General features: G+C 45.9%; 1 protein-coding gene and 2 long non-coding RNA genes across 3 annotated transcripts; 1 reads left to right on the forward strand and 2 right to left on the reverse strand.

Annotated features, from left to right (window-relative positions):
- Positions 1–1295: 1295 nt before the first annotated feature.
- On the reverse strand, positions 1296–2462 carry LOC311512652. Its single transcript, XR_014709516.1, has 2 exons — positions 2381–2462; positions 1296–2040 (listed from the first exon to the last, which is right to left on the reverse strand). It is a non-coding gene; the product is annotated as an uncharacterized lncRNA (long non-coding RNA).
- A 10358-nt stretch (positions 2463–12820) lies between these two features.
- On the reverse strand, positions 12821–13924 carry LOC311512664. The gene is made up of 2 exons (XR_014709520.1): positions 13871–13924; positions 12821–13530 (listed from the first exon to the last, which is right to left on the reverse strand). It is a non-coding gene; the product is annotated as an uncharacterized lncRNA (long non-coding RNA).
- Positions 13925–18518: 4594 nt separating this feature from the next.
- Positions 18519–21623, forward strand: LOC311512739 (uncharacterized protein). Its single transcript, XM_084614080.1, has 2 exons — positions 18519–18697; positions 21027–21623. The coding sequence occupies exon 2, from the start codon at positions 21048–21050 to the stop codon at positions 21261–21263; it is 216 nt and encodes a 71-aa protein (XP_084470206.1). The 5' UTR covers positions 18519–18697; positions 21027–21047; the 3' UTR covers positions 21264–21623.
- Positions 21624–22097: the final 474 nt, after the last annotated feature.

The raw sequence follows: 22097 nt of genomic DNA on the forward strand, positions 1-22097 counted from the left end.
TTAACTAAGAGCATCTTATGAAATGCAAATTAACAGAAGAGGTGATTTTAAGCAACGTGCATTATTCCTAATTTTCAATATTTTTATACTGGAGTTTTTCCACGGATGGGGGAGGATGAGAACGAAACACAGAGACCTGCGAGTGATAATGGTCACGCTAGATCTGCATATGGGATAACCATGGGCTTCAGAATTCATATTTCTCCCGTTGTCTCAGCCCTTTGTTACGTCAAAACAGGGCACCAAATTTTGGCCTCAGTCCTTGATCAAGCCGCATAACTTCATCTTAGCGGCACCTGCATTCACAAACTTTTACATAAAATAAATGGTAAGTGTTCTTAAATTTCTTATTTATACATAGCTAAGGAAGATGGTGGGGTGGTTGAGATTTTACTGCATTTTCATCTAAGATTTACAGTCTTTTAAAAACCAAACTAAAGCTATGGGAAGCCACAAATGATGCTGAAAGACATCATTTCCCCCCTGCCATTTCTACCTGCAGGAGCAAAGGCAACAAGTCATTGGGGGCTACTGCGACCAAATTGCTACCAATGACGTCAGAATTGCATTGTGTGGCAGATATACTGCAGGGTCCATTCAGGGGTCTCCCGGACTAGAGCCTCCAGCACGCCAGGCTGCCAATGGGGGAATTTTTGCGCTACAGCACTGAGATAGGAGGCAGCAGAGGGTGGGTGCACAGAGCAAGGAATACAGGCTTCTGTTCGGTGGTTTCAGTTCCTTCCTGCAGAGGCAGAGCACGCCTGTTGCATTCCAAGAGGCGCACGTATGGGGTTCCCCTCCAGTAGGTCCTCCCTGAACCGCCATCTCTCCTTCCAGAGCAGGCCCAGAAGGAGGGTTGACAGTTTTGGTTGGACGTATTCTTTGAGGTTTCATCATATGACATCATCTTTAATTCCTGGAGACTCCAGGACAATCCTGGAGGCTTGGCAAGCCTACCCAGAAGTGGCGGAAGAGCAGGAGGAGGCAGCGAGAGGGCATGACAGGCTGGGATTCGGGGGAGTGAGGAACCAGGTTCAGCCCCTGGCGAAGGGGGGAGGGGGAGACTGGGCCACTTCCCTTCCTCACTCACTGAGCATGTCACCACAGCTCTCAACCTCACATGTTCCCACCACGTTCCTCTTTATGCGCATCATCAGAACATCCGTGCAAGCTAAACACATTGCGTTCCTCTACTCTCGAAGGGAAGGGTCTTTTGAAAAGGAAATAAAAGGAAGGAAAACGTGGCCTGAGAGCCTGTGACTGCTCAAGAGAATGAAGCACCAGGAGGCAGACAATGCCGTGGATCGTAGCTTTTATTACTGCACATCTACATGACAAGATGGAGAAATTTCCCAACAACAATCACTCTACAGCACAAGTGACACAGGGTCTCTCTCCCGCCATTACGCAATATCTCACGGGAACACAGTCGGTCAGTTACACATTCCAAGGGAAGGCCTTGGTACTGTGAGCAGAAAGAGTCTGCAAAGTGAGGACAGAGATTGGAAACATTCCCAGAAACACGTCACACTGCAAGGGGAATGCCAGACAAGTGGAGTCAGGAGAGAGCTACTGCGCAAGGGGCTGCAATTCATTTTCATTCCGTAGATGTTGGTGGTTCCGTGGGCCCTAACAGAACTTCTTTTCTTTGCAGCAGTGCTGCAGAGGTGGGCATGGAGGGCACGGATCCACGCACTTAGGAGGGCACGGACAGGGATCCACGCACTTAGGAGGACATGGCCATTGATCCACGCACTTAGGAGGGCACGGACAGGGATCCACGCACTTAGGAGGACATGGCCATTGATCCACGCACTTAGGAGGGCATGGATCCACGCACTGAGGAGGACATGGCCATTGATCCACGCACTTAGGAGGGCACGGATCCACGCACTTAGGGGGGCACAGATCCACGCACTTAGGAGGGCACGGACAGGGATCCACACATTTAGTCTTGACCTGCTTCACACAGCATGGAGGGGGCAGGCAGGGCTGTTTGCATTGCTGCTGGTAAGACATCTTCCTGGGATGTGGGCAAAACTGAAAGAAAAAGGAGTTTTCAGAGTTTGCAAAATCAAGACAAACAACTGTATTTTCTTATTACCATCATGCACCAGAGCATTCAGCAGAATCAGAGGCTGGTGCCCTTGGGAACACTTCTCCAGAGAGAGCATTGCCATTGCAAACCACTTCAGAAAGAACAAACATGGGGGAGGATAGACTGAAATCCCATCCTGAAGCCCTTCAGTGGGATGAGTGAATTAAAGTCAAGATACTTAAAGAAAGCCCTCTTGTGAGCAGTAATATCTTTTGGAAGAAGAAACCAAAAAATGAAATCCCAGCCATAAAGTTAGCTCCCAATAATCAGAAGGAGACTTACCCAATTCACCGATGGGAGCAAGTGAAGAAGCCTAGTCGATTGAGGATCATTCAGGTGTGAGCCTTTTTATATGGTTCCTGTGGCTTGGTGTCCGGAAATGAGACACCTCAGAGCTATGTGGTTGTGGATTTTCACAATCCAAACCTCCTCCATGCACAGACTCTTCAATTGCTTGGTTGCATCACTATTTTTAATAATTATTTCGATAATTCTAATTATTTTAACAAGAGACATGACGTTATTTGAGGAAATGCTGTGTGTGAGTTGTAACACCTGATCTACGTAATTCAAATTGGAAAAAAGAATTCAATAAAGAACTGGATTCTTTGCTTTCATGAATGAATTCTTATGGATTTCTTGGGACTGAAACACAACCAGAAGAAGGAAGAAGGATCAGTTTGAGCCAAAGAGCAGAGCAGGAGGTTTGGATCAGCTACAAATTTCCTTCCACCTTCTTTTAATCTGGAGGCAGCTCTTGCTCTTGCCTGGTCTTCTCTGAACCATACACATTTCATGTCCCTGGCACCCAGCACAGTCTGTCACCACTCAGCTCTGCTTGGGGACTGTGGATTCAAAGAGAGGTTGAGCTGAGTGTGTGTAGAGAGGTGTCAGGCATGGGGCTTGTGAGGAATGCCAGGAATGCCCGGTCGCAAAGGGACCCTGGCGGCTCTGGCTGGCCCTGCCAACCGGGCCCTTAAATGTCCGGTGGGCGGCGCAGCCGGCCTAGGGGCCCCACACCCTCTCCCACACCCCAACCTCCTGCCCCAACCTGGAATCCACGCACATGCCCCAAATCCTTCCCAGAGCCCCCACACCACACAGACAGCCACACCCAACCCCCTTGCCTATCCCTGAGCCTCCTCTGCACCAGAACCCCTCCTCCCTGGCACCCACCCCACACCCCAGCCGGAGCCCTCACCCCACTCCAGAATCCGAAACCCCCACTGCAGCCCGGTGAAAGTGAGTGAGGGTTGGGGAGAGTGAGCGATTGAGGGAGGGAGGATGGGCGAGCAGTGAGCAGGGCCACATAGAAAAGGTGGGGCGGGGCGGGGGCTCAGGGAAGGGGCGGGGCAGGGGTATTCCGCTTTGTGTGATTCGAAAGTTGGCAACCCAGTGTGAGGAGCAAGGAGAGTAGGCTGTGTAATTTCTGTGGGGGTTGCCAGGAGAAAGCACCATATGAGGATGGGAGAGATAGGAAAGGGGGAGGAAAGGGGATCAGAATCTTGGAGGGCACAGAGTGTGAAACCAGGAAGCTGGCTGGGACATCTGGCAGTGGGGGCGTGGGCTGGTCTAACAATTTCCGCAACAGGTCATCAGTAGGTTTTGGACCTAGCAACGCTGGCCCCACATCACAGACCTTGAGCAGTGAAGCTAAAGAGCAGCTCCAGCAGCTGGAAGCACTAGTAGGCTAGCATACCAGATTAAAATTCCATGTTCTGTGATCTAGCCACTAGATGGAGAAGCAACCCACATTTTACAAGGGTGCATCACTGAGAGACACAGGAAGGTCAAGTTCTAGGATCACAGGGACCTGTTGCTTCTAAAAACTTGATCAGAGAAGATCAGGGCTCAGACTCCGCACACCGGCCTGCAGGATAATCCCTCTAGTGCCTTGTGCAATAGCAATTGCTGGGCGCCCCTCCCATTGAATCCTTGCTGAGCCTGGAGAGCAGGTCTGATCAGATCTTCTCCAATCCTCACAATACTTCATAGGTTTGTGTAAACCTCAGAAGTTCCTACTCTTGTGATGTACACTCCCTGCGCCAGATCCTGAGCTGGTATAAATCAGCACAGCTCCATTAAGATGGCGTCCGTATGGTGCTAAAGACACATACCATGGGCAGGATTCACCATTGCCTCAGACTCCCTTATACCTATAAATGTCTTCCGGTGAATTCCCCCAACATCCTGTGCTCTCTGCCACCTCTTCCTTGAAAACAGGGAGCAAGAGAGGGGAAGGGGGAATGGGTTTTAATCAAGGTGATCCATAAGGGCTGGGAGCAGCCACTTTAAGGTAGGACAGTCCCTTATACTGCTCTAAATAGCTCTACGGGGTAACGAGTCCCCCTTCCCCATAGGAAAGGTGAATCGAATTTTTCCCTCCAAAACAATTCAATCAACATTTTTTTTCTCCCTTTTCATCAAATATTTTGTATGAAGTGTTTTGGGTCTTAATTGAATAAAACAAAAACATCCAGTCTAAAATGTGGTCTGGGCTTTTGAAATTTTTGTAGTTTTCTAGGTTTTTGCTTTATCAAGGAAAAAACAGGATTTGGGGAACAATTTCTGCCTCCCCAATCAAAAAAGTATTTTTGGTCAAAAAAATGTTCTGACTGAAAAGTTCTGAGCTGCTATTTGGAAAAAGAGAATAGGAAGCCACGTTTGTACTGTCCTCCATCCCGCACCCTTTGTATGCAACCTTAAGAACCAAATTCTGCCCTCAGTTACACCTGTGCACCCCCACCAGGAACCATTGGACATGGTTTCCATAGGGTTGGGGAAGGGCTGCTGATAATGACAAACCAGCATTGCCCTGTCGCCCAGCCCCAATCCATATCCACTAAATCAAGCTCTCCTCTGCTTAAGCCGTATCAGTCACATCCTAACTTCCCAAAGGAGCAGGGAGCACCCATAACTCCCACGGGAATCAGTCAGAGTGCCACACCTCTGAAAACCAGGCCTCTTATTTTAACCAGTCCTATTAATCTTTCAGTCGGGACAATAGAAGTTCACTGATGGATCCCAAAGTGCTGAATCCTTCAGCAGGAAATGGACCTAACTTTATGGAAGAATCACCGAAATAGTGTCAGATCTTTTCACTTCCCTGTAATAGTCTTGGAGATAGATAGATAGATAGATAGATAGATAGATAGATAGATAGATAGATAGATAGATAGATAGATAGATAGATAGATAGATAGGAACATGAACTTCCTGACTCATCTAGGTTCAGTTTCAGGGTACCGAGTCTCAATTCCCAACTGAAATACATTAAAAACTTTCACCACCTTGTTATTCTTCTTCCGAATTATTGCCTCATTGTATTGATGGGAAGAACACAAAGAGGCATCACATCTTGTACTCATTCATCATTCGAGGAAAAGATTTAATTCGAAGATGATTTGGGATCAATGTTACGAACACACCTAAATACGTATCTCTTCCCATCTCGGTGATGTACACTCAGCCTGCACACTAAGGATACATCAAATAGGTCACAATGGTGAGTAATGTGTGACTGGCGGAGTGGTAAAGTTCAACATTACCTCACCTTCAGAATAGGCCTTCGCCACGGTCCTTGCAAGTCAATGGCAATATATTATGAACTCAAAGAAAGGATTTTTTTCCTTTAAAAAATCTATTTCAACAAATTTCTGACAAATGATTGTTCCGTTTCCTGGACACTTTTCTTCTCCCCACTTTTGCCTGGGCAAAACCACATTGAAATCCTTGAATTCTGCTACGACTCAGTGGTACTAAGCTGTTGGCAGGGGATCTCTTTTTCCTCTCTATTTGTACAGCACCTACAACCACAGGATACCAGCCCATGGCTGGGCTCCTAGGCGTTGTGACAATACATAGAGCAATAAGTGCTTCAGGCTGAGAAATGGACTTGAGTGGGTTTTCTTCATTCTTCACCCCGACCAGTTTCACAGGCATCCAGAAATCAATGGCGCTCAAACCAGAAGATAACCAGGACAGCAATGCGTCATCAGTGGCAGTTTGAAGCACTGTGGCTTATTGCCCCTATCAGTGAGGGAAGGTCCCCATCTTTCTTGAATGACACAGTTCAGTCCTGCTTTTCACAGCTCTCGCCAATCCCTTCCAGCCCTACTTGCCAGGAAATTGAAGTCACACATTTTATAGTGTCGAAGGACCTTTTGGGGAGGAAACACCAGGTACTAACAAGCTCTTTAGCCGAACAGAGAAAGGCAGAACAAGAACCAATGGCTGGATGGTATAACCAGACCAATTCAAATGAGAAATAGACACCATTGTTTAGCAGAGAGAGAGATTAACCATTGGAACAAACTGCTGTGGGAAGTGATGGATTCCTCATCTCCTTTTGTCTTCAAATCCAGCCAGCATTCCTTGCTGGGACAGATGCTTCAGACAAAGACAAGTTGTTGGGCTCAATACAGGCACAACAGGGTGAAATTCTCTGGCCTGTCTTATGCAGGAGGTCAGACTAGATGATCATAATGGTCCCTTTTGGCCTTAAAGTCCATGAATCTATTAATCTATTTCAGGGGCAGAAATATTGTGCTCGTTGCAGCAGGACATGGTGAGACGGTTCCACTCTGTGAAGAGCCAATGTCAGAACATAAGCACCCAAACTTCACAGCAGCAGGAGTCTGTGGTGAATCTTAATCTAGCCTGGCCAACGGAGTGGAGAGGACTGGGCTGGGTTCGGAGGCCTCAAAACTAAGATTACTGGGGCAGTTTCCAAAGGCCATCTCGCTGGCCTGGACCCTTGAACTTGGCCCGGTTCCACTGAAATCCATTGAATCTGTCTTGCTGTCATTTCAGTCATGCATCTCTGTAACCAGGTGAAGTTCTGTCTCAAACATTTGAAAGGAATGCAAAGATTGAAGCAAATCCATGAATTCCAGGATTCACTTAAACAAGACAGGAGCAAAAAATTATGAAAACAAAGCACTGAGCTGTTTGTTTCAGCGAATGCTGTTTCCCAACTCTAGTTTCATTTCCTCGTCTTTCAGAAAGGAGTGGGGGGAGGGAAGGAGGGAACTGCTTGGCTCTGAAATGGGAGAAGGTTGGGAATTTTCCAGCAAAGAAGATGATTCACAGTGCTCCTCAATCCACTTGGCTTCTCAATGCTTCTTGGTCGCTCAGTCCTGTGGGTGAATTAGGTAAGGCTGCCTTTGTAGTGGTCATTATCTTTTTCCTTTGTTCTGCAGAGATCTATTTATGACAACACGACTGTCCTCTATAGGGATGGCATTTATGGATTATTTTGCCAGCATTGGTGATTGGAATTAACTATATCCAGGTCAGTGCTTAAGAATCTTCTGCAGGGTTTGGACCCAGGGCATTCAGCACTGAAACACAGACCTCTGCAACTTGAGTTAGAGGATTAAGGCCCTGTCTAGAAAATCATTGAAGCGTGTTCTTAGCCTGAAGCACAAGCATAAATTAATTCCCTCTTCAGTGAAGCACTTAGAAATAGAGACATTAAAAGAGGAGGTCCTGCAGTCTCAGGGCTAGATCCTCAACTAGTGTAATTAGAAGAGCTATTTTGAAATCAACAAAGCAATGTGGATGTACATGAGCTGAGGATCTGACTCTCAGAGTTTAATCTGAGGGTTCCAGTTGCCTGGACGTGTGTGCATAGCCCCAGAGACGTTTAAGTGATTGAAGAACTATATTATTGATTTGAATGAACAGTTTCAATGACCACAGGAGACTAGAACAAGGTAGGCACGGGTTTTTCCCCTCAGGAGTCAAACCATTCCGCTAGAACAGTTATGCTGCTCCTTACTGATTCCAAACCCCTCAAGGCAGCTAAACGGCTTGGGAATAAAGCTTTTCCACTAAATGCTTTCTTCTCTGTTGATTCATGTAAGAGCTTTCAGGCTCTTTGGGGCTCTCGCAAGGCGCAGTTTGAACATTTGATCACCGCTTAGCTTTCGTGCTATCGCGCCTGATCAGTCCAGCACTTTGGGCTGTATTGTGCAACCCATACTCATGCATTCTGTGAACAGAGTTACGCGTGGAAATAGCAGAATGTGGCTCTGTCAGGTGCTCATTATCTAAAGAGAGAGGCACCTAACCCAACCAGCAGCTCTTTTTTTAAAAGATTTTTTTTTAATTTTTTAAAAATGTCAAAATTTCATGCAAACATGTTTTGTGATTTTTCAATGAAATAACAAAGAAACAGAAAGCTGAAAAAACTCAGTCTGACTTCTGGTTTTTTATCAGAAACCCAGAAAATGTTTGACCAAAATTAGTTTTCCACCAACATTTTCATTTTTATTATAACCCCTTATTTCACCATAAACTATTTCTGTTGAAAAATTTGACTAGTTCTTGTGATGTCGTTTTCTTACACACTTTTTTTAAACTTAAAAAAGAAAACAACTTGGGAGTGAAACACAACCAAAAGTAGGAGGAAGGATCAGTTTGAGCAGAGGGTGAGGTTTGAATCAAGTGAAAATTTGCTTCCACCTCCTTTGGATCTGGAGGCAGCTCTAGGTCTTCCTCGTTCCTCTCTGAATCATACACGTTTCATGTCCCTGGCACACAGCACAGTCTGTCACCACTCAGCTGCGCTTGGGGACTGTGGTTTCATAGGTTGAGTTGAGGGTGTTGAGAGAGCTGTCAGGGATGGGGCTTGTGCGGAGCAAGGATAGTTGGCTGAGTAATTTCTGTGAGGATTGCAAGGAGAAAGAACCAGAAAGATAATGGAGATAATCAGAAAGATAATGGAGTAAAAAATTAAGAAATCAATTCGCAAACACTCAGAAGATAATAAGGTGATAAATAACAGTCAGCATGGATTTGTCAAAAACAAATAATGTCAAACCAACTTGATAGCTTTCTTTGACAGGGTAACAAGCCTTGTGGATAGGGGGAAGCAGTAGATGTGGTATATCTTGACTTTAGGAAGGCGTTTGATACTTTCTTGCATGACCTTCTCAGAAACCAACTAGGGAAATACAACCTAGATGGAGCTACTATAAAATGGGTGCATAACTGGTTGGAAAACTGTTCCCAGAGAGTAGTTATCAATGATTCACAGTCATGCTGGAAGGGCATAAGGAGTGGGGTCCCACAGGGATCAGTTCTGGGTCCGGATCTGTTCAATATCTTCCTCAGTTCGTTAGATAATGGCATAAAGAGTATACTTATAAAGTTTGCGGATGATACCAAGCTGCGGGGGAGGGGTTGCAAGTGCTTTGAAGGATAGGATTAAAATTCAAAATGATCTGGACAAACTGGAGAAATGGTCTGAAGTCAATGGGATAAAATTCAATAAGGACAAATGCAAAGTCCTCCACTTAGGAAGGAACAATCAGTTGCACACATACAAAATGGGAAATGATGGCCTAGGAAGGAGTACTGCGGAAAGGGATCTGGGGGTCATTGTGGACCACAAGCTAAATATGAGTCAACAGTTTAATGCTGTTGCAAAAAAAGCAAACATCATTTTGCGATGTATTCGTAGGAGTGTTAAAAGCAAGACATGAGAAGTAATTCTTCCGCTCTACTCCGCGCTGATTAGGCCTCAATTGGAGTATCGTGTCCAGTTCTGGGTGCCACATTTCAGGAAAGATGTGGACAAAGTCCAGAGAAGAGCAACAACAATGATTAAAGGTCTAGAAAATATGACCTGTGAGGGAAGATTGAAAAAATTGGGTTTGTTTAGTCTGGAGAAGAGAAGACTGAGAGGGGACATGATAAGAGTTTTCAAGTACATAAAAGGTTGTTACAAGGGGGAGGGAGAAAAATGGTTCTCCTTAACCTCTGAGGACAGGACAAGAAACAATGGGCTTAAATTACAGCCAGGGCAGCTGGACATTAGGAAAAGCTTCCTACCTGTCAGGGTGATTAAGCACTGGAATAAATTGCCTACGGAGGTTGCAGAATCTCCATCATTGGGGATTTTTAAGAGCAGGCTGGACGAACACCTGTCACGAATGGTCTAGAAAGATAATACTTAGTCCTGCCTTGAGTGCAGGAGACTGCACTAGATGACCTCTCGAGGTCTCTTCCACTTCTATGATTCTATGATTCTATGGGGATGGGAGGGATAGGAAAGGGGGAGGAAAGGCGATCAGAATCTTGGAGGGCACAGAGTGTGAAACCAGGAAGCTGGCTGGGACATTTGGCAGTGGGTGCATGGGCTGGTGTAACAATTTCCGCATCAGGTCATCAGCAGGGTTTGGACCTAGCAACGCTGGCCCCACATCACAGACCTTGAGCATTGGAGCTAAAGAGCAGCTCTGGCAGCCAGAAGCATTAGTAGGTTAGCATACCATGTTGAAATTCCATGTTATGTGATTTAGCCCCTTCGTTTTCAGTTCAAAAGAAAAAATAACTTGTTTTATTAAGAAAATACAATACATTGCACGAGACAACTGTATTACGACAATACATTAAGTCAGTGTGGATATGCCAAGTGGCCTGTTTATGAAGTAAGGCTATGTGTAAGTCTAGAAGATACACACAATAAACAAACAGATACACACACAAGCTCTGAAGTGTGTGCGCAATGAACATACTGGTGAATCTCACGCCCACCACATACACATTTCAAGCTGTTAGCAGAGAACAGTTTAAAGCTCTGACACTAAAAATAGGAAGAAAATGAAAGTCTGTCTAAGAATACATTTCAGAACACAAGGACGATGCATTCAAAAGTTAAAACAAAAACAGGAGAAAAGGAAGAAGCTGAGCGTATGAAAATGGTGTGGCCCAATTATTAAATGTAAATATTTACAGGCTAATAGTTCTACGTCTACAACAGTAAGCTCTTTATTCAAATGGAAAATTTGATTTGGGGATTAGAAAGATATTCTGTATTTTCTTAAACTCACAGGTGGCATTGTGTTCTGTTTTAGGTCTACAGCAAACCACATTGATGCATGGAATTCAAAGCATTAATCTACTGAATACTCCCCCCCCCCTCGTCTTTCTGTCCAATCAAATAAACCCCAATATTTACCCAGAAAAAATATTAATAGTTTTTGCACTGATTTTCACCTGGTTCTGTTGTGGTGGTAATAAACACTGATAAGTTTCTGGGACAAATTAAATAAAATACAAACTGAAAACAAAGGCCCCATATGTGAGCTAGCCAGCAGAGGGAGGCACAACCCACATTTTACGAGGCTGCATCATTGGGAGATCCAGGAAGGTCGAGTTGTAGGCTCACAGAAACCAGCTGCTTCAAATAACTTCATCAGAGAACACCAGGGCTGAGATCCTGCACAGCGGACTCCAGAATAATCCCCCTAGTGGCTTGCGGAATAGCGATTGCTGGTTCCACCTCCTCCCACCTCTGTCCCCTTTTCTGGCATGCCCATGCAAGGCCAATCTATACGGCCTGCAGTGGCACATTGGGAATAATCTCTCCCACCCATGCTAGAGCTAAAATCTTTCCCTCTTCAGTCCTCTGACTATATCTTATCCGTGTCAGCTAAGCACAGGGTGTTTGCTATTTACATTGGTTCTTTCTTCACTAAGAGCATTTATGAAATGCAAATTAACAGAAGAGGTGTTTTTAAGCAACGTGCATTATACCTAATTTTCAATATTTTGAAATTAGAGTTTTTCCACGGATGGGGGAGATGGAACAAAACACAGAGACCTGCGAGTGATAATGGTCACGCTAGATCTACATATGGGATAACCATGGGCTTCAGATTTCATATTTCTCCTGTTGTCTCAGCCCTTTGTTACGTCAAAACAGGGCACCAAATTTTGGCCTAGGTCTTTGCATAGCTTCATTTAGCGGCACCTGCATTCACAAACTTTTAAATAAAATAAATGATAAGTGTTCTTAAATTTCTTATTTATAGATAGCTAAGGAAGATGGGCGGGAGTGAGATTTTACTCCATTTTCATCTAAGATTTACAGTCTTTTAAAAACCAAACTAAAGATATGGGAAGCCACAAATGATGCTGAAAGACATCATTTTCCCTCTGCCATTTCTACCTGCAGGAGCAAAGGCAACAGGTCATTGGGGGCTACTGCCACCAAATTGCTACCAATGATGTCGGAATTGCATTGTGTGGCAGATATACTGCAGGGTCCATTCAGGGGTCTCCCGGACTAGAGCCTCCAGCACGCCAGGCTGCCAACGGGGGAATTTTTGCGCTACAGCACTGAGATAGGAGGCAGCAGAGGGTGGGTGCACAGAGCAGGGAATACAGGCTTCTGTTCGGTGGTTTCAGTTCCTTCCTGCAGAGGCAGAGCACGCCTGTTGCATTCCAAGAGGCGCACGTATGGGGTTCCCCTCCAGTAGGTCCTCCTGAACCGCCATCTCTCCTTCCAGAACAGGCCCAGAAGGAGGGTTGACAGTTTGGGTTGGGTGTATTCTTTCAGGCTTTATCATATGACATCATCTTTAATTCACCCAGATGTGTTGGAAGAGCGGGAGGAGGCAGCGAGAGGGCATGACAGGCTGGGATTCTGGGGAGTGAGGAACCAGGTCTAGCCTTTGGCCAGGAGGAGAAGGGGGAGACTGGGCCACTTCCCTTCCTCACTCACTGAGCATGTCACCACAGCTCTCAACCTCACATGTTACCACCACGTTCCTCTTTATGTGTATCATCAAAACATCCGCACAAGCTAAACACATTGCGTTCATCTACTCTCGAAGTGAAGGGTCTTTTGAAAAGGAAATAAAAGGAAGGAAAACCTGGGCCTGAGAGCCTGTGACTGCTCAAGAGAATGAAGCACCAGGAGGCAGACAATGCCGTGGATCGTAGCTTTTATTAATGCTCATCTACATGACAAGACGGGGAAATTTCCCAACAACAATCACTCTACAGCACAAGTGACACAGGGTCTCTCTCCCGCCCATACGCAATATCCCAGGGGAACAAAGTCGGTCAGTTACACATTCCAAGGCAAGGCCCTGATACTGTGAGCAGAAAGAGTCTGCAAAGTGAGGACAGAGATTGGAAACATTCCCAGAAACACGTCACACTGCAAGGGGAATGCCAGACAAGTGGAGTCAGGAGAGAGCTACTGCGCAAGGGGCTGCAATTCATTTTCATTCCGTAGACGTTGGTGGTTCCCGTGGGCCCTAACAGAACTTCTTTTCTTTGCAGCAGTGCTGCAGAGGTGGGCATGGAGGGCACGGATCCACGCACTTAGGAGGGCACGGACAGGGATCCACGCATTTAGGGGGGCATGGATCCACGCACTTAGGAGGACATGGCCATTGATCCACGCACTTAGGAGGGCACGGATCCACGCACTTAGGGGGGCACGGATCCACGCACTTAGGAGGGCACGGACAGGGATCCACGCACTTAGGGGGGCACGGATCCACGCACTTAGGAGGGCACGGACAGGGATCCACACATTTAGTCTTGACCTGCTTCACACAGCATGGAGGGGGCAGGCACGGCTGTTTGCATTGCTGCTGGTAAGACATCTTCCTGGGACGTGGGCAAAACTGAAAGAAAAAGGAGTTTTCAGAGTTTGCAAAATCAAGACAAACAACTGTATTTTCTTATTACCATCATGCACCAGAACATTCAGCAGAATCAGAGGCTGGTGCATTTGGGAACACTTCTCCAGAGAGAGCATTGCCATTGCAAACCACTTCAGAAAGAACAAACATGGGGGAGGATGGACTGAAATCCCATCCTGAAGCCCTTCAATAGGATGAGTGAATTAAAGTCAAGACACTAAAAGAAAGCCCTCTTGTGAGCAGTAATATATTTTGAAAGAAGAAACCAAAAAATGAAATCCCAGCCATAAAGTTAGCTCCCAATAATCAGAAGGAGACTTACCCAATTCGCCGATGGGAGCAAGTGAAGAAGCCAAGTCGATTGAGGATCATTCAGGTGTGAGCCTTTTTATATGGTTCCTGTGGCTTGGTGTCCGGAAATGAGACACCTCAGAGCTATGTGGTTGTGGATTTTCACAATCCAAACCTCCTCCATGTACAGACTCTTCAATTGCTTGGTTGCATCACTATTTTTAATAATTATTTCGATAATTCTAATTATTTTAACAAGAGACATGACGTTATTTGAGGAAATGCTGTGTGTGAGTTGTAACACCTGAGCTACGTAATTCAAATTGGAAAAAAGAATTCAATAAAGAACTGGATTCTTTGCTTTCATGAATGTATTCTTATGGATTTCTTGGGACTGAAACACAACCAGAAGAAGGAAGAAGGATCAGTTTGAACCAAAGAGCAGAGCAGGAGGTTTGGATCAGCTACAAATTTCCTTCCACCTTCTTTTAATCTGGAGGCAGCTCTTGCTCTTGCCTGGTCCTCTCTGAACCACACACATTTCATGTCCCTGGCACCCAGCACAGTCTGTCACCACTCAGCTCTGCTTGGGGACTGTGGATTCAAAGAGAGGTTGAGCTGAGTGTGTGCAGAGAGGTGTCAGGCATGGGGCTTGTGAGGAATGCCCGGTCGCAAAGGGACCCTGGCGGTTCTGGCTGGCACTGCCAACCGGGCCCTTAAATGTCTGGTGGGCGGCGCAGCCGGCCTAGGGGCCCCGCACCCTCTCCCGCACCCCAACCTCCTGCCCCAACTTGGAATCCACGCACATGCCCCAAATCCTTCCCAGAGCCCCCACGCCACACAGACCACCACACCCAAACCCCTTGCCCATCCCTGAGTCTCCTCTGCACCCGCACCCCTCCTCCCTGGCACCCACCCCACACCCCAGCCGGAGCCCTCACCCCACTCCAGAATCCCAACCCCCCACTGCAGCCCAGTGAAAGTGAGTGAGGGTTGGGGAGAGTGAGCGATGGAGGGAGGGAGAATGGAGCGAGCGGTGAGCAGGGCCTCATAGAAGAGGTGGGGTGGGGCGGGGGTTCAGGGAAGGGGCGGGGCAGGGGTATTCTGCTTTGGGTGATTTGAAAGTTGGGAACCCTGTGTGAGGAGCAAGGAGAGTAGGCTGTGTAATTTCTGTGGGGTTTGCCAGGAGAAAGCACCATATGAGGATGGGAGAGATAGGAAAGGGGGAGGAAAGGGGATCAGAATCTTGGAGGGCACAGAGTGCGAAACCAGGAAGCTGGCTGGGACATCTGGCAGTGGGGGCGTGGGCTGGTCTAACAATTTCCGCAACAGGTCATCAGTAGGTTTCGGACCTAGCAACGCTGACCCCACATCACAGATCTTGAGCATTGAAGCTAAAGAGCAGCTCCAGCAGCTGGAAGCACTAGTAAGCTAGCATACCAGATTAAAATTCCCTGTTCTGTGTTCTAGCCACTAGATGGAGACGCAACCCACATTTTACGAGGGTGCATCACTGGGAGACACAGGAAGGTCAAGTTCTAGGATCACAGGGATCTGTTGCTTATAATAACTTGATCAGAGAAGATCAGGGCTCAGACTCCGCACACCGGCCTGCAGGATAATCCCTCTAGTGCCTTGTGCAATAGCGATTGCTGGGCGCCCCTCCCATTGAATCCTTGCTGAGCCTGGAGAGCAGGTCTGATCAGATCTTCTCCAATCCTCACAATACTTCATAGGTTTGTGTAAACCTCAGAAGTTCCTGCTCTTGTGATGTACACTCCCTGCGCCAGATCCTGAGCTGGCATAAATCAGCACAGCTCCATTAAGATGGCATCCGTATGGTGCTAAAGACACATACCATGGGCAGGATTCACCATTACGTCAGACTCCCTTATACCTATAAGTGTCCTCCGGTGAATTCCCCCAACATCCTGTGCTCTCTGCCACCTCTTCCCTGAAAACAGGGGGCAAGAGAGGGGAAGGGGGAATGGGTTTTAATCAAGGTGATCCATAAGGGCTGGGAGCAGCCACTTCAAGGTAGGACAGTCCCTTACACTGCTCTTAATAGCTCTACGGGGTAACGAGTCCCCCTTCCCAATAGGAAAGGTGAATAGAATTCTTCCCTCCAAAACAATTCAATCAAAATTATTTTTCTCTCTTTTCATCAAATATTTTGTATGAAATGTTTTGGGCCTTAATTGAATAAAACAAAAACATCCAGTCTAAAATGTGGTCTGCGCTTTTGAAATTTTTGTAGTTTTCTAGGTTTTTGCTTTATCGAGGAAAACACAGGATTTGGGGAACAATTTCTGCCTCCCCAATCAAAAATGCATTTTTGGTCAAAAAAATGATCTGATTGAAAAGTTCTGAGCAGCTATTTGGAAAAGAGAACAGGAAGCCACGTTTGTACCGTCCTCCATCCTGCACCCTGTGTATGCAACCCTAAGAACCAAATTCTGCCCTCGGTTACACCTGTGCACCCCCACCAGGAACCATTGGACATGGTTTCCATAGGGTTGGGGAAGGGCTGCTGATAATGACAAACCAGCATTGCCCTGTCGCCCAGCCCCAATCCATATCCACTAAATCAAGCTCTCCTCTGCTTAAGCTGTATCAGTCACATCCTAACTTCCCAAAGGAGCAGGGAGCACCCATTACTCCCACAGGAATCAGTGAGAGTGCCACACCCCTGAAAACCAGGCCTCTTATTTTAACCAGTCCTATTAATCTTTCAATCGGGACAATAGAAGTTCACTGATGGATCCCAAAGTGCTGAATTCTTCAGCAGGAAATGGACCTATCTTTATGGAAGAATCATCGAAATAGTGTCAGATCTTTTCACTTCCCTGTAATAGTCTTGGAGAAAGATAGACAGATAGATAGATAGGAACATGAACTTCCTGACTCATCTAGGTTCAGTTTCAAGGTACCGAGTTTCAATTTCCAACTGAAATACATTAAAAACTTTCACCATCTTGTTATTCTTCTTCCGAATTATTGCGTCTTTGTATTGATGGGAAGAACACAAAGAGGCATCACATCCTGTATTCATTCATCATTCGAGGAAAGATTTAATTAGAAGATGATTTGGGATCAATGTTACGAACGCACCTAAATTCCCATCTCGGTGATGTACACTCCGCCTGCACACTAAGGATACATCAGATAGGTCACAATGGTGAGTAATGTGTGACTGGCAGAGTGGTACAGTTCAGTATTACCTCACCTTCAGAATGGGCCTTCGCCACGGTCCATGCAAGTCAATGGAAAGACTTGGCAATGTATTATGAACCCAAAGAAAGGGGTTTTTTTCCTTTAAACAACCTATTTAAACAAATTTCTGACAAATGATTGTTCTGTCTCCCGGACGCTTTTCTTCTCCCCACTTTTGCCTGGGCAAAAGCACACTGAAATCCTTGAATTCTGCTACGACTCAGTGGTACTAAGCTGTTGGCAGGTGATCTCTTTTTCCTCTCTATTTGTACAGCACCTACAACCACAGGATACCAGCCCATGGCTGGGCTCCTAGGCGTTGTGACAATACATAGAGCAATAAGTGCTTCAGACTGAGAAATGGACTTGGTCACCCCGAACAGTTTCACAGGCATCCAGAAATCAACGGCGCTCAAACCAGAAGTTAACCTGGACAGCAATGAGTCGTCAGTGGCAGTTTGAAGCACTGTGGCTTGTTGCCCCTATCAGTGAGGGAAGGTCCCCATCTTTCTTGAATGACACAGTTCAGTCCTGCTTTTCACAGCTCTCACCAATCCCTTCCAGCCCTACATGGCAGGAAATTCAAGTCACACAATTTATAGTGTTGAAGGACTTTTGGGGAGGAAACACCAGGTACTAACAAGCTCTTTAGCCGAACAGAGAAAGGCAGAACAAGAACCAATGGCTGGATGGTATAACCAGACCAATTCAAATGAGAAATAGACACCATTGTTTAGCAGAGAGAGAGATTAACCATTGGAACAAACTGCTGTGGGAAGTGATGGATTCCTCATCTCCTTTTGTCTTCAAATCCAGCCAGCATGCCTTGCTGGGACAGATGCTTCAGTCAAAGACAAGTTGTTGGGCTCAATACAGGCACAACAGGGTGAAATTCTCTGGCCTGTCTTATGCAGGAGGTCAGACTAGATGATCATAATGGTCCCTTTTGGCCTTAAAGTCCATGAATCTATTAATCTATTTCAGGGGCAGAAATATTGTGCTCGTTGCAGCAGGACATGGTGAGACGCTTCCACTCTGTGAAGAGCCAATGTCAGAACATAAGCACCCAAACTTCACAGCAGCAGGAGTCTGTGGTGAATCCTTAATCTAGCCTGGCCAAACAAGCTCTTTAGCCGAACAGAGAAAGGCAGAACAAGAACCAATGGCTAGATATTATAACCAGACCTATTCAAATGAGAAATAGGCACGAACATTTGAAAGGAATGCAAAGATTGAAGCAAATCCATGAATTCTAGGATTTATTTAAACAAGACGGGAACAAAAAATTATGAAAACAAAGCACTGAGTTGTTTGTTACAGCGAATGCTGTTTCCCAACTCTAGTTTCATTTCGTCTTTCAGAAAGCGGCGGGGAGGGGTGGGAGGGAGGAGGGAATTGCTTGGCTCTGAAATGGGAGAAGGTTGGGAATTTTCCAGCAAAGAAGATGATTCAAACGAGGAATTTAAGGAGGTGGAGGTGGAGCAAGTTCAGGTTGCTACATACAATGTCCTCACACTGTCTATCCAGAGCCTGCTTTGCAGGAAACTGGGCTCAGAAACACTATAAAAGGTCTCTTTTCACAGCGCTCCTCAATCCACTTGGCTTCTCAATGCTTCTTGGTTGCTCAGTCCTGTGGGTGAATTAGGTAAGTCTCTTTCTGATTATTGAAGGCTGCCTTTGCCGTGGTCATTATCTTGACCCTTTGTTCTGCAGAGATCCATTTATGATAACAAGACTGTCCTGTTTAAAGATGGGATTTATCGATTATTTCACTCTTTCGCCAGCATTGGTGATTGGAATTAACTATATCCATGTCATTGCTTATGAATCTCCTGCAGGGTTTGCACCCGGGGCATTCAGCATTGTAACACAGACCTCTGCAACTTGCTAGAGGATTAAGGTCCTTTATAGAAAGTCATTATGTCCTTAGCCTGAAGCACAAGCTGAAATTCATTCCCTCTTCAGGGAAGCATTCAGAAATTAAAGCAATGCAAAGCACTGTTTTTTTGGTTCACTGGGAACTGCAAAAAAAAAAAATTTTTTTTAAGTGTTTCAGGTGGATCAGGAAACAAAATAGTTCAAAATTTTTGGTGAACAGAAAATGTAAAGAAAAAATATTTGCGGTTGAACTAAACCTTTAGACTGTGAGTAGGTGCCGTTTCTTCATTTTTGTTTAAATAAAAGTGAAGAAAATTTCAAATCCTGAGTCGCAGGTTTTTAACCATTGTGGAGGAGCCCCCAGAGGAGACAGGCAACCCTCTTTCCAAGCGATTTACACTGGTGCTTGCTGAAATAGTTTGCAATTGCCAACCACACCCCTTGGAAATGCTCCACAGCATGCTTGTCTGTGGTTCAGCTGAATGTCTCACCTTGCTTTCTTTAACCTTTTCTTCACTCTGCCATTGATATTAAAATGGGAATTGTGGCAGAAGAAGGAATGTCATGGAAGAAGTTTCAGGGATTCAGAAAAAAAGACCTAGGAATGCTCAGGGTTAGCGTTACTACAAGATATTTCAGGGTAAATGGACAGGAGAAGCCTAGAAGACAAGGGGAAGAAGGAGTAGAGGTCCTGCAGTCTCAGGACTAGATCCTCAAGTGGGGGAATTAGAAGAGTTATCTTAAGTCAATAAAGCTATCTTAGTTTACATGAGCTGAGGCTCTGGCTCTCAGAGGTTAATCAGAGGTTTCCAGTTGCCTGGACGTGTGTGTAGCTGTCACGGAGTGTGGGGGAGTCCAGGCCCTGCACCCCTCTTCCTGGGATCCACTGAGACTCTCAGCCAGCCAGTAAAACAGAAGGTTTGTTGGACAACAGGAACACCGTCCAAAACAGAGCTTGTGGGTACAACAAGGACCCCTCAATCACGTCCTTCTGGGGGAGCAGGGAGCTTAGACCCCAGCCCTGGGGTTCCCTGTGTTCCTCTCCCCAGCCCCAAACTGCCCACTAAACTCACCCAGCAGGTTCCCTGCTGCAGCCTCTGTTCACATTCCTGGGCAGAGGTGTTACCTCCCCCTCCCCCTCCTGGCTCAGGTGACAGGTTCTCAGGTCTCCCATCCCCAGGGCACATTCCCAGGTCAACACTCCCCCCTCCCTGCTGAGTCACATCCTCACAGTAGCCCCAGAGACGTTTATGTGATTGAAGAAGTATATTATTGATTTGAACCAACAGTTTCAATGACCACCGGAGACTAGAACAAGGTAGGCAGGGTTCTTCCCCAGGAGCCAAACCATTCCGCGAGAACAGTTATGCTGCTCTGTACTGATTGCAAACCCCTCAAGGCAGCTGAATGGCTTGAGAATAAAGCTTTTCCACTAAATGCTTTCTTCTCTGTTGATTCATGTAAGAGCTTTCAGGCTCTTTGGGGTTCTCACAAGGTGCAGTTTGAACATTTGATCACCGCTTAGCTTTCATGCTTTCGTGCCTGATCAGTCCAGCACTTTGGGCTGAATTGTGCAACCCATACTCACGCATTCTGTGAACAGAGCTACGCGTGGAAGTTACACAGTCTAGCTCTGTCAGGTGATTATTATCTAAAGAGAGAGGCACCTAACCTAACCAGCAGCTCTCTTGATAGAGGTCTCAAACCATGCAAATGACAAGCCTTGCGTTGGGAGTCCGAGCAGGGATGCATTCTTAGAAGCAGGATGGCTACATTGCCATTGCCATTAGAAAATAACGGAACCCCAATAAATGGTAACCCCAATAAATGGTAACCCCAATGCACAATTTACTGGAATATTTTCTCTTACTCTCAAAGGGCATATTCAGTTGCCCAGTAAGAGCTGATGACGTGTATGCCCGAAAAAGGAGAGGTGAGCTTGAGATTTTCAAAGGAGTCTAAATCCTATTGAAATTCACTGAGAAGAGAGCATCTAATTCCCTTAGGCTCTTCTGGAAAACCCCGTGTTGCAATGAAGGAAAATACTGGAAGATTGTCTTATACTCACAAGGGCTGTGTTCTTACTCTCCTTTCAGGTTTACTTAATTCGTTGAAATATGTCTCACCAACATCAGCAGCAGTGTAAGCAAACCTGCCTGCCACCACCAGTGTGTCCACCCCAGTGCCCGGACCCGTGCCCCCCAACGAAATGCCAAGAGCCGTGCCCTCCACTCAAGTGCCCGGACCCGTGCCCTCCACCCAAGTGCCCAGAGCCGTGCCCTCCACCAAAATGCCCTCCACCTAAGTGCCCGCCTACGCAGAAGTACAACTGAAGTGATATGAGTATCCACAGGAGCATCAACAGCCACGAAATGTCAAGCAAATTAGCAAGTTCCTGTTTGTAACTTATTTCATAATTGGTTCTCTCATGTTCTCCCTGGCTTGTCTTCTGGGGGGTTTCAGAGCACTACTTGTACCCTGAGTATTTACTCAGTCATTAGTATCCTCTAGGGATTGGTATAGCCTGCAATTGGCTTTGTATCCCTGAAATATTGTTTTTTACATCCTTCAGAGACATACCGTACCATACACTGGTCCTGAGGAATAAATGATAATGCTGTACATTCATTTGCCTGTTTTCCATTCCATCTTTCATTGTAGACATGCTGGAATAAAAATGATAATTTATTGTATCCACTGGCTCCTGGTGTTTCCTTTACCTTGCAACTCTATTTTTCTTGGCTATCTAGACATTGCTACGGCACCCATCACTGTGAGCTTCTCACACACATTACTACATTTATCCTGACAACCACCCTCTAAAGCAGAGGTGTGTTATATTGCAGGTGGGAAATTGATAGACAGAGAGAATAAGTGACTTGACCAAGGTGGCATTGGATGTCCGTAGCAGAGCCGGGGACAGAGCTCTGAGACATTAGGGGTCACTTCTGTAATCTAACCAGAAGACTACCTGGGTCCTATTTTCCTACCTTTCTCTCTGCCTCTTAGGTGATGAGGAGTTATGGTTAAGAGCTCATGGAAAAAAATATAATTTTCATACGAGTTCTTTTTTTAAAAATGTCAAAATTTCATGCAAACATGTTTTGCGATTTCTCAATGAAATAACAAACAAACAGAAAGCTGAAAAATACTCAGTCTGACTTCTG

This window comes from Lepidochelys olivacea (genome assembly GCF_965140295.1).
Source record: "Lepidochelys olivacea isolate rLepOli2 genome assembly, chromosome: 24".
In the NCBI taxonomy this organism is placed as follows: Eukaryota; Metazoa; Chordata; order Testudines; family Cheloniidae; genus Lepidochelys; species Lepidochelys olivacea.